The sequence below is a fragment of the Lactuca serriola genome, chromosome 1 (genome assembly GCF_051521515.1).
Source record: "Lactuca serriola cultivar US96UC23 chromosome 1, Lser_US96UC23_V15, whole genome shotgun sequence".
Classification (NCBI taxonomy): domain Eukaryota; kingdom Viridiplantae; phylum Streptophyta; class Magnoliopsida; order Asterales; family Asteraceae; genus Lactuca; species Lactuca serriola.
In genome coordinates this window covers 23,414,085-23,427,227 of record NC_136408.1, presented here as the reverse complement: position 1 = coordinate 23,427,227, position 13,143 = coordinate 23,414,085, and the positions used below count along the sequence as shown (strand labels likewise).

The window sequence follows — 13,143 nt, the reverse complement described above, 5'->3', positions numbered from 1 at the left end:
AAAAGTGTTTAATAGTTTATGTTATAAAAAAAATGTTTGGAGTACTTTGGACAAGCTTATGCATGTCAAGATCCTATAAGTCGATACATTAAAAAATGTTTGTATTAGTTTATAGCCATTTCATAGTTGATTTAGGTGAATGAGTTGTAAGCACTTTGAAAAGATGAGAAACATGCAAATTTTCAAAAACTATTTTTGAAAAACTATTTCTAAAATCACTTTTATATTTGCAAACATTTTTTTAGACTTTTTAACTTTTTAAAAAGTCAAAAGTCAATAAGCCCCTTTCATAAGCAATCTCAAACACCCCTTCAATCCCCTTTTTTAATAGGTCAAATTATTACATTTCTAATTAATTAAGCAATTTAAAGTATTTGAAAAATAGATAAAAAAGAAAAAATAAATAAATAAGTAAGGGCAAAAAGGTATTTTTCATGTTTAACAAAAAAAAAAAAAAAAAAAAATCTTATTTTAGACCATTCGTACAAGTTCAAAAGATTTTTGACCTTATCCACACTTTTTTGTTAACCATTGGTACCAAATTTGAAGTTTAGTCTATCTTTTTTTATTTTTCTTTATTAATTTCGGTATTTAAATATTTAGAAAAAAAATTAAAAAATAAAATCTCACCCCACCTTCTACCAGTAACCCCCGCTCTCTCTCTCTCTCTCTCTCTCTATATATATATATATATATATATATATATATATATATATATATATATATATATATATATATATATCATGTTTAGAGTTTCACTTGCAATACCTGCATACACACAAACAAAACAAAAGCATTGGTCATCTTCATCATCAGGTTCTTCCTGATTCATAACACACACATACTGATGAACATACATATGCTTCATTTTGAAACCTAACAAGGTAGCTTTTTTCAACTCTTTCACTTGCAGAAATTCAATGTTTTTTTCATTTCAAAAAGGATATCTGAAGGTAGCTTTGAAGGGTCAATTTTGAGTATTTGATGATGAGGCTTCATTAAATCCTGATATGTGCACATCTATATATATATATATATATATATATATATATATATATATATATATATATATATATATATAATCATATCTTCATATTTTTAACCATAATTATGCTTATTATCAGGGCCGGCTCAACCAATTTGGGGGTTCTAAGCGACCAAAATTTTGGGGCCCTTTGACATTAATATACTTAATGTTATAAACCCTCCTCCTTTATCCGGGCTTGGGACCGGCAATAATAAACTAAAAGGTTTACAAATGGCGGGGTTAAAAAAAAATTATGTATATTTTTTTTGTGAATATATTTTATGACATAAAGTTTATTTTTCTAGCCTTTTTAGATGCAAATTCTTTAATAAAATTTTCATAATCAATTTCTTTTACTAAATGTTTTTCAATTGACAAAATAGCTAATCCATTTAATCTTTCTTGTGACATTGTAGATCTTGAATAATTTTTTAATAGTTTTAATTTAGAAAAACTTCTTTCTGCAGAGGCAACGGTTACATGAATAGTTAACATAATCCTATAGGCAACATATGCATTTGGAAAAGAACTAAACTTTTTAATGTAATTAAGTATATTAATAATTGTATCACGTTCTAAATGTATAATATGTCTTAAAAGTTTTAGTTCATTAAATAAATCTAAACCATCAATATCTAAGCTATCATCATGCTTTAAAGATTTTTCAAGATTTAAACAATGTTTTTTCAAAGTATTTTCATCAAATGATTTTAATTCCTCTATACTAAATAGAAAACCAAAAATATTTTTGAACTCGTTAAATTGCTCAAATCTACTTTTAAGTGAAGTAATGGCTTTATCTACTACATATAAAAAGTAATCAGTTTTAAATAACTGGACAGGAGTTTTAATAGTTTCATTAACAACATTTTCATCATATCGTCTATTTCTTTAAATGATACGTTTTTCACGAAATTCAGGTTTTACATTCATTTCTAATGCCAATTCTTTTGCATAATCTAAAGCTTTTTCAAATCCGTTTTCTCTATATTCTTTAAAGAAACACAAAAGTCCATTTAGTTGATCTATAGCATCATCGATACACATATCACTTGATTGCAAGTTTTTACTAACAGTGTTAATAGCAAACAAAACATCATACCAAATAATCATTCCTAATAAAAATTCATAGTTTTCAAGTTCATATGTAGCTAAACATTTAGCTTCACTTTTAATTTTTGGGTCTCCACAATTTTTAGATAATTGTAAAAGTGTTTTTCTTAATTGTGGTGCTTGAAATCTAATTGTTTTTACACTTTCTACCCTACTTTCCCAACGAGTTTGTGATAATGATTTAAGTGTTAGGTTTGATATATTATCTTGTAATATTTTCCACCTTTGAGTTGATGAAGCAAATATCGAATATATACGTTGTATAACTCCAAAAAATTCACTAGCTTTATCGCACGAATTAGCCATATCACAAATTACTAAATTTAAACTGTGACAACCACACGGAGTGTAGAATGCTCTAGGGTTAATATCTAACAACCGTTTTTGTACACCTTGATGTTTTCCTTTCATATTTGATCCATTGTCATAACCTTGACCTCTAACATCATTTATATCTAGTCCTATATTTTTAATTTCATCAACTATTGCATCATATAAGCCTTTACCGGTTGTATTATCTACAATTAAAAATCCTAAAAAATACTCCGTAACTTCAATTGGAGTTGTTGAAAGATCTAAACATCGTAAGATAATCGACATTTGTTCCTTATGACTTGTATCGGGAGTACAATCAAGTATTATTGAAAAGTATTTAGCCTCTTTTACCTTTTTAATTATTTTACTTTTAACTTCTTCTCCTAATAAACTAATAAGTTCATTTTGCATATTGTGTCCAAGATAATGATTATGAATTTCTTTGTCATTAATTCTCCTAATATGTTCTTGCATAATAAGATCAAATTCCGCAATCATTTCAATTATAGTTAAAAAATTACCATTATTTTCTTCATAAATCTTTTCATTTGTTCCACGAAATGCTAAATTATTTTTTCCTAATGTTTTTACTACAGCAATGATTCTTATTAATACATTTTTCCAATGTTCTTTTTCTTTATTTATTTGTTCTTGGATTTGCTTATCAATTGTTTTATTATTTGCTAATCTAGTTTCTAAGTCAATCCATGACCTCATATTGAGAATGTGTCCGTTACTTGCTTCGTGTCTTTTTAATATACTAGAAATATTATTCCAATCATTATTACCTTTATGTGCTAATGAACATGTGGATGCATTCACATTAAATAATTTACAACAAAAACAAAAAACTCTATCTACATCTATAGAATAAACCAACCATGTTCGTTCGTATTTTTCTCCATTTAGTATTTTTTGCATGTAAAGAGATGTACTAAAGCTTCTTAAATGTTGATCTTTTGGAAATTTAAAATCATAAATCTTAATAGGACCTTTTTCTATGATTAAATCTCTTAAATTAGTACTAATATTATTCCATCTACTTGGATCATATATCTTAATAGGACCTTTTTCTATCATTTTCACTATTAGTTTGTTCGTTATCAATTTCAATATTACTTTGTTCGTTATCATTTTCACTATTAGTGTGTTCATTATCAATTTCAATATTAGTTTGTTCGTTATCATTTTCAATATTCGTTTGTTCGTTATCAATTTCAATATTAGTTTTTTCATTATCATTGTCAATATTAGTTGGTTCATTATCACTTTCAATATTAGTTGGTTCATGATTATTATTATCAACATTATCTTGTTCTTGTTCGATATCAACATTAGTTTGTTGTTGTTCATTATCAACATTTTTGTTTGTAGTTAAATATTTTAAAAACGACCCTTTTTGTTTATCTATAAAAGGTTCTTCTTGCATTTTTCGTTTCCTTTTTGAGGCACCGGATTCGTATTTTCTCTTTGACATGATTATTAATTATTTGATTGATAATAACTACAACTATAGAGGATATGGATTAGGATTATACCGCCCCTGAGACAATAAAAAGCTCAAAAACAATGAAATCTGCCAAATCCGGAATGAGTTATTGGACATTCATTCCTGCACAGATCCACACTTAAGGATGAATAGAATATATAGGAAAAACCTGAAGGGTAAATAGTATTTTATAGATTTTTATATTGTTTACATGTTTTTCTTTTTCTAAAACATTTTTTAAATGCATTAAATTGAAAGTTGCTTGAAATGCAAATGAAAGATAAATATAAAAAATTAAAAATACAAACAATTGCATTATAATTTGGATTGATTGGACCACCTCTTTCTTGAATCAATGCAAATGAAAGATAAATATAAAAAATTAAAATTACAAACAATTGCAATATAAATTGGAATGATTGGGACTACTTTTTGCCATTTGAATGATCAGGACCACGTTTTGCCATATTCTCATGCACTTTTGTTATTTAATTTACCAAACCACTAGCTTTCATCTGTAGAAAATTTCTAACTTTAACAAGTGAAATAATGATTATTTAATACAAAAATCATGATTGAAAGTATATGGAAAACTCAAACGATTCCAACTCCAATATTATAAAGTAAACAACAAAATTTCAAATGTATATTATAGTTGCTCACCATCGGCTAACCCTAATTAATTGGATATTAACCCCCAATTAGATAATCATAGATAATAACAAGATCAAAACTAATAAGTGAAAATACAAAGCATATTAATGCCGACTTACTGTTTCAATCATTCAATCACAGCAGAGCAGATCATCAAATCAGGAAAAACAAAGAATGAAGAAGGAAGAAGAATTGAAGTCTGAAGATTGAAGAACAATAGCTTGCAGCGATTCAGCGAGACAGCAACTCAAACAGAAGAATAGAAGAGACGATTGGAGAAGGGCATATAATTGAGAAGGATAATGGAAAAAGAACGGAAGTTTTATGTCGTATATGCGTATCGTCCTTTGATTGAAGAATCCCTCTACACTTACGCGTGATTTTTTGGAAACTATTACCTTGGATCAAAAGTAAAGGGGCCCCTTACAATTGGGGGCCCTAAGCCCTACCTTCACTTATAAAACATTAAGGCCGGCCCTGCTTATTATTAGTACAAAAGATACTTAACTTGTTATATTTTGTGTTGTAGCGGTAAAAGACATGATCGGGATAAAAAAGGAAGCAAATTGGGAGCTGGAAGCTAGGAATTTCGACTAAGGCAAAAAGAAAAAGGAAAGATGAAAAACCACAGTGTGATGACCCTCACCACGACGTGGTAAAATGAGAAATCCCGATTATGTTATGGCTCGTCGGATATGCGATTTTTACACCAACCACAGTGTGGTGGCCATTAACACGCCGTGGTGCACCAATTTTCGAAAACTATATATAGATCGACTTTTCTCTCAAACATGTTGGATTCCGGAAGTAATTATCGACTTTTGGAGGCAAGAAACGTTCCTTGGGAGATATGGAGTATATATTTCGGTTATTAGCTTCATTTTTTAGAGATCTAAGGCAATGTTACTCTTTTTTACTTGTTTACTTTGATTTTGTCATGACTATCAAAGTGAATCTTGTTTTTACATGTTTGTTTGTTGAAGTTATGGGCTAAACACCCTAACTTTCATTTAGACTGGATTACTTGCGTTATTATGAGTTGATTTTATAGATTGGATTAAGCTAGTTGATTATTTGTTATGTTAGCTTGTTAAAGAACCTCTCTATATTTATGATAACTACTTTTATGTTTATTGCTGAGTTTAATTAAGTTTGCATGACTTATCATTCTTAATTGGCTTGAATCTTATGATCTTTTGATTGGCAAAATTGTAGGACTAGTGTTTTGACCAAAAACCTAAGGTTAAATAGAAAAGTGGGTAAGTGGATGTAGGAGCTAATATATGAAGATCAATCATATATTGTATTTATTTAATTAACCTAATAAATCAATTCATTATAAGTCTCACATAACTTGAATCGAACACTAGTAAATTTGTTAGTTTATCCGCTTGATCACCGAATGAATGAACTTATTTGTTAAAGGATTATGTTAGTGAACATTAAGCTAGTCACCTTAGGAATCAATAATCAACGAAGCATTAATACATTGCACTTCCACTAATTCAAACATAAAAGCAAGTATATCGAATCTAAACAAAAGTCTCTTAATTATCTTGGTAAAAATCGTTTCTTGTTTTCCTAGTTTTTCGTGTGTTTGCTATTTGTTTTCTTTTTAAGTGTTAACAGAGTGTTTAAGTTTCTAGTCTTGCAAAATTAGAGAAAAATCATCTTTTTAATTAATAGTTATTTAGTTAACTTTAGTAGATAAAATAAGTTATTATTTTCGTTCTCTATGTTCGATACCCGACTATTTGTGCTATTCTATTTCCGATTAGGTACATTGCCTTAGGCGTAATAGTTAGTTAAATTAGTTGGCTAAAACTAGTATATAAATTACGTATCAAAGCCTCTCATGATACCAAAAGGCGCATATCAATTACTAAAACTCACCGCTACTCTTCAATGTTTAGGTTCAATAGCATCTTCTCCCTCTTTCAACTTCACCTTTTCCGGAATCCAAATGGGTTTTTCTTGATACATTTGGGGTACGAAACCAAGACATCCCCAAATCTCTCAAGGAAGAAAACTAGGTGTGGGTGTCCCTTATATATATATATATATATATATATATATATATATATATATATATATATATATATATATATATATATATAGTACAAAGTAGTTTGAAGGAGATTTTTTCGGGAAAAGGAAAAAGAGGGCGTTCTAACGACAACTACCAAGATAGTACTTCCCATGGATAATAGTTGTTAAAGGATGATTATCTAACAAGTTCCCATAACAAGACACAGTGACAACTATCATATGATGGATTTCTCGTAGATAGTAGTGTCAGAGGTATAAATTCCCCAACACGGTAAAAGGCTTCCGGAGGGTAACACAGTAAAATGTTTCCTGAAGGAAACATCGTAAAAGCTTCGCTGAAGGGAAAACACAGTTATATTTATTCTGAAGGAAACATAGTTACAAAATTTTCATATATGCAATCTATCTACAAAGCTTATGTTTGGGGAAAAGATTCCTCGTGTTTGACCTTTATGACTTGTTAAAGTCTTAAAGAATGAAAGTGTTTTTATAACTTGGTAAAGCCTTTGGAATGTATTGATGTAACACCAAATATCTTGTACACTCTCATAACGTTCATGAAGGTTTTTGTAAAACTATATTTTATCATGATTACATGTGATGATATATGTACAACCATAATATTGGTGGTTAAAAAGTAAGGATGTTACATGAAATCTCAACAAACCAAAAATCCAAAACTATAGACCATAATCTAATCATTCATCCATCTGGTCGTCTTTGTTCTTAAACAAGAACACAATCGAAAATGAAGACCATTACCAAATATGAAACCATGAACGGAAATCAAATCGAAAACAAAACCCATAAATGTGTCGGCAAGTCACGACTTCCAACATCCGAGCTCTCCAAATGTGACAGAGGTTGACGTCGATTGTGATGGTGGGTTTGAGTTGAGGTGGAAAACAAGGGGGGGTAAAGATTAAAGAATCAAAGATGAATTCGATTTTGATGATGGGTTTGTGTTGGATTTTTGTGACTGTAATCGTCTTTAGTGACCACTGCTCCTCTGCCATCCCATACCCCAACCCTTTCCTTGTCATCGTCGATTAGCTCTCTAAACTCAAACCACCATAAAGATGAAATATCGATTTACGTTAGCATTTGAATTTAAGAACCAAAGGGTAAACATATTCCAAACTCAACATCATCTTTGGACTCTTCTCATTTGTAATTTTTAGGTTGCGTTTAGTTACGGGAAAACAGTTTTTGTTTTTCGTTTTTCGTTTTTTGTTTCCCCTTTTTAATTTTCATTTTCCGTTTTCAGTTTTCATTGGAAAATTTAGAAAATGTGTTTAGTTAAAACTTTTTCATTTTTCATTTTCAGTTATAGAAAATTAGGAAACATGTTTAGATGTGCATTTTTCTATCGGTTTTCATTTTTAGAAAAACAAAAACGGTAGGGGTAGTAGGGTGGGCGTGGGGGCGGTGGCGATGGTGGGGGCAACAACGGGGGTGGGAGTGATGGTGGTAGCGGTGGCAACAGGGTGGCGACGGCAATGGTGGTGATGAGGTAGTGGTGGTGGTGATGGTAGGTCGGTGATTAAGGTAGTTGTGTTGGGTAAGTGTGTGTCTGTGTGTATGTGTTTGTGGGGGTAGGGGTGGGTATATGTGTGTGTGTATTTGTGGGGATGTGGGTAGGGATGGGTGTGGGGGTGGGTGAGTGTGTCCGTAGGGGGAGGGGGTGTTTATGGGGGGTGGGGTGGGCTTAAGAGTGGATGTAGGTAGATAGGTAAAGATGTGGTGAGTTGAGGGTGTTAAGGCAGTGGTAGTTAGAGGTAGATGGGGTCGGAGTAAGTGTGTGTTTATATTTTTAAAAAAAATTGAAATTGAAAAAATATAGAAAACAATGATTATCAGTTTTCCAAAAATTTCAAACTTCTTTGTAATTTTAGAAAACAGAAAATTTTCATTTTTCGTGAAAAATTTAGAAGATACACAAACTAAACGCGTTTCCAGAATTCTCATTTTTCTAAGAAAATTTTCCGGAAAACAGTCTATTTTTCCACAACTAAACGCAACGTTACTATTTCCCTTGGACATAATTCAATCTAACCACCAAGGACTTATAAACCTTGTTTGTGAACAAAATTACAAACATCGTGTAAACAAAACAAAACGCCAATAAGTTCAAATCCATCAATGAAGCTTAAACAAATATGAAATTTCTACAAAATGGCTTAATGGTCCAACCTTTTGTCATCACAAGAAAAAAACTCATCAAGAACATGTACCAAAAATTGGACAAAATATTTCCAGTGTTCAATCTTGGGAAGAAAATGGAGAACAATTATGGAAAATCCAAACAACCACATATATGGAAGATCTAAACCTCCGGATTAATCGATGGTGTGATCTGGGTGTGATGTGGTTCAGGAGAATGATAAGATTTTAGACCTTGTAAGGCCTACTTATTAATGGGTGATGACTTAATTGCCATATGTGGCTTTTTTTTCATAAAGGTAGAGCGTGATGGCGATGATTCGGGTTGAGAGGATTGAAATGAGGACCTACCTTATATTAAGATGGTCAAAAGTCAAAGGCAAACCCAAAGACCAGGTGGGTTCTCGAACCCACCTACTTTTTAAAATTTATTTGAAATTTATATAGAAAAAAAAATCAAATCTATATTGAAAAAAAAAATTAGGACATTTTATTTGTAATTTGTATTAGTTTATACTAGCCTATAGTCATTTCATAGTTGATTTAGGTGAATAAGTTGTAAGCATTTGAAAGATAAGATACATGCGAATTTTCAAAAACTCATTTTTGAGTGTTTTGAAAAGCTATTTCTAAAATCACTTTATCCATTCGCAAGCACTTTTTTACTTTTTAACTTTTTAAAAAAGTCAAAAGTCAATAAGCCCCTTTCATAAGCAATCTCAAACACCTCTTCAATCCCATTATTTAATAGGTCAAATTATTACATTAACCCTATAACAAGACAGGGGGACATAGAAGTACACAAGTAAGTTTAATCCAAAAAACATCCTCATGATCAAACACTGTTCAAAGTACAAATAATGGTCTAAAAGCAAACCTTTTATAAACAGCTTCATATACCATAATCAAATAAAGAAAAAAGAAACAAATGATATACTTCTCAATTCTCATTCTGAATGGCAAATAACTATGTGATGTCCACATCATATTAAAATTTAACTCAGTTCCAAAGAAGAGCCAACAGAAAAAGAAGACCAATTATCAGAATTGGTGAAGCTGCAGAAAAACCTGTTTCATGGTGATGACCTCTCTGCTGATGGCCTCCATGTCCATGATGATGATGATGATGATTGCCGCCATAGTTAAAACCATGAACAGCTCCACCACCACCACCACCATTTCCATACATCTGAGGACCAGTGAAAGCATGCATTTGAACATTAAAGAAAGATGGAATCAACCCACCAAATGAGAAAGTAAAATTCCCAAAACTTGCAGTCATTGCAGGCCCAAAACCACCCATTAATCCAAATCCATGTTGAGGGAATGCGTTTCTGTCTGGTGGAGGGGCGGTTTCCGGTCGCTGACCTGGCGGCCGATGTGGAATCTCGACACCTGGAACTGACTTTGATCTTGGGTCTGTTGAGTTTTTGCCTCTTCCATATAAAGGTACTAACTTTTCTTCTTGAATTAGGGCTTTACAAACTGGGCATTCTTGTGAATGTGAATGAATGTGGAGCCATTTGTAAAGGCATGGCCAGCAAAAGAGGTGACCACATAAAGTCACGATTGGATCTTGAGCTAAATCAAAGCATATGTTGCATTCAAAGTTTCCTGGATCGCCATTGTTGGAATTGTTAGGGTTTGAACAAGATGGGGATTGGGGTGACCTGTTTGGCACTTCCCCAAACCCAGCAGACATCTCTCTCAGAGCAAATGCTCAATTTCCTGTAGTAAGCCCACCAATTAATTATCAAACTTCAAACAAAAAGCAAGAAGAAAGATAACCAAAATACCCTAGAAACTCAAGAAACTTTCATGGTAACATAGACTTGCAGACAACCAAATCGAAGTATCTAAACTTTTTTACATCGTCCATCCAACAATTGCAACGATAAATCAAAATCCCGATGATCAATTAAACTACATGAACAAGTAAAACCCTAAAGTACAACAAACATCAATCAAACAAAACTTGGACCTTCTAGGGTTTCAGGAGCAGAAAATTCAATCAAAAATGGTTCATTACTTGAAACGAATTCGGAAAAACTAAACAGAAGATGAATTTATGAAAAACTGGTTCGATTCGTGGAAGAAACAAAACAAACATCAATCAAGATCAGGAAAAGATCATAAAACTACAGAGGATCGGGGAAATAACTCACCGTATAGATCTACGGAGAAATACAGCGACCGGCGAAAGCGATGCACCCTGAAATCAATATTCGTTGCTTGAGGTGTAGAATCGGAGGAAGATTCCTAGTTGCATGCGATGGTTGTTAAAGACTTCGTTCCTGTTTAGCATTTTAAAATCGTTGAATCTGATAGAGTTTGGTTTGTTGAAAATCTCTGGAAGATTCTTGTGTCATGCAATGTTCGCTGCAGTGCTTAGCTACTGGATCGGCCTATCTGTTTTTGGATTTGGGCTTAACCCAACTAGAATTTTGTAATCTCATATTCTCATTGGATTTAATAAAATAGAGAGTAATGTTATAAATAAATAAATAAATAAATAAATAAATAAAAAACACGTAATTTGGAAAGTATTGAAAATTGACCTTTTTTTTTTGTATTAATACGTCAAAACTGGGTTGTAATTGTTAGTGAATAATGGTTAGTTGATGACTGAAAGTTATAATTTTTATTTATTATGAGTATTGGAAGAAATAGTTTGAAACTTTAAAATTTGTAAAATTACATAAAATAACAAATTGTTTAAAAAGGATTCTTAAAAATATATGAAGTAGTTTTTAAATTTGAGACGTCTTATTTAAATTAAAAACTAAAAGCTAGTAATGTCAAACGAAACGTTTTGTATAAATCGAACGTTTTGTCAAAACTTAAAAGCTAGAAGATCCCAAATTTGAAATAAGGTGTTTTGATTAAATTAGTTTGCTTGGGATAGATTTATGACACGTCATGTAATACTTGCATTTGCAGTCTTAGATGTTTTATGAGAGTTATTTTTAAATCAAATTGAGATAAATAAATAATACAAATAAATGAAATAAATAATACAAGGTTTTTGTAGAAAATAAAAAAGAAGTTGAGGTTTAACTCATAAAAAACCCAACATATAGGGTATTTTATGTTATTAACTTTTTTACAAAATGAAAGAATCAAATATAAGAAATAATAGGGCATGCATATGTCAAAATTCGTATACTTCAAATATAATTGTTAATGATTAGTGAACATACTTTTAGGTGTTGTTTGTTTTTTCTAAGGCAAAATGTCTGCAGTCTGCGGACCACATCTGTAGACCTCTGCAGTAGAAGAGGTGGACCAAACGTCTGCAGTCTGAAAAAAGAAGACTGTTTGTTTTTTTAACATCTGCGAGCTACTAAAATAAACTGAAATCTAAATAAACTGATTTTTTTAAACTTCAAAATGATTTTTTAATATTTTTATGACTTTGTTATAAATAATTAACGAATCTAGATCAATTTTTATGTATTATCATATAAAAAATAAAAATAAAAATGCTATAAATTAACGTATATATTTGCTAAAAACCAACAACTTTGGTTGCAAAGTTATAATTAAACATTATAATTAGTGATCAAATAATTTGATATATAAATGGATGGAAATAAACTTTGATTTTTTCAATTAAATCCATTAAAAATGTACCATAAATATTTTCTCGAAAAATTGATGATACTGTAGTAAATAATATTTTACAAAATTTGGCAAAAAAATATAAGAATATATTATGATTTTTTTCATATTTATATAAACAACTTCAACGACTAGTATTGTAATAAATCTTATTTATAAATTTGTCAAAAATATAATATTTGTATAGTCGAACGTTTTTTTTTAAGTTTTATAATTTTTTTTTTTCAAATTGTATATCATTAATAAAGTTGGAAAAAAATATAAATTAAAAAAAAAAAACTTGAAAAAAATTAAGATATATATGTTTTTTTAGGCTAGAAGATGTCTGAAGATGTTAGAAGACTATGGTCCACATCTGCGCCAAAAAGAGGGCGCACAGACATTTTTAGGTCTGCAGTCTTCGAAAAAACAAATAGTCTGCGAAGGCTAATGTCTGCGCGTGGTCTGCGCAGCGCAGACAGAAGAAGCCACGCAGATCTGCAGACAAAAAACAAACACTACCTTAGACTATAATAACTAATAATATTTCCAGGGTATTGTTAAGTTATGGCTTTATTGGTGTGATATGTTTCCATGCATTGCTTCTTGTTTCTTTAACAAACATCCACTAATTCTTTTGCCAATTTCAAGGAAAGCATGTATATTGTGAGTCTACTTTCATCTATTTAACAGCAAATGCGCCTTTATTACATGACCAAGAGTTCCAAAAAAA

General features: G+C 30.8%; 1 protein-coding gene, 1 long non-coding RNA gene and 1 pseudogene across 3 annotated transcripts; 1 reads left to right on the top strand and 2 right to left on the bottom strand.

Moving 5' to 3' along the window:
- The first annotated feature begins 770 nt into the window (after nt 1–770).
- LOC145067768 (uncharacterized) lies at nt 771–5,671 on the top strand. Of its 2 annotated transcripts, none has more exons than XR_013688882.1 (2): nt 771–884; nt 4,743–5,671. It is a non-coding gene; the product is annotated as an uncharacterized LOC145067768 (long non-coding RNA). The 2 variants fall into 2 exon arrangements; XR_013688883.1 differs by having other exon boundaries at nt 4,740–5,671.
- On the bottom strand, nt 1,256–3,932 carry LOC145095138 (uncharacterized; annotated as a pseudogene).
- A 3,949-nt stretch (nt 5,672–9,620) lies between the features above and the next one.
- Nucleotides 9,621–11,112, bottom strand: LOC145073743 (uncharacterized). The gene is made up of 2 exons (XM_079020272.1): nt 10,976–11,112; nt 9,621–10,538 (listed from the first exon to the last, which is right to left on the bottom strand). Exon 2 carries the CDS (start codon nt 10,510–10,512, stop codon nt 9,811–9,813), a length of 702 nt encoding a protein of 233 aa, XP_078876398.1. The 5' UTR covers nt 10,513–10,538; nt 10,976–11,112; the 3' UTR covers nt 9,621–9,810.
- Nucleotides 11,113–13,143: the final 2,031 nt, after the last annotated feature.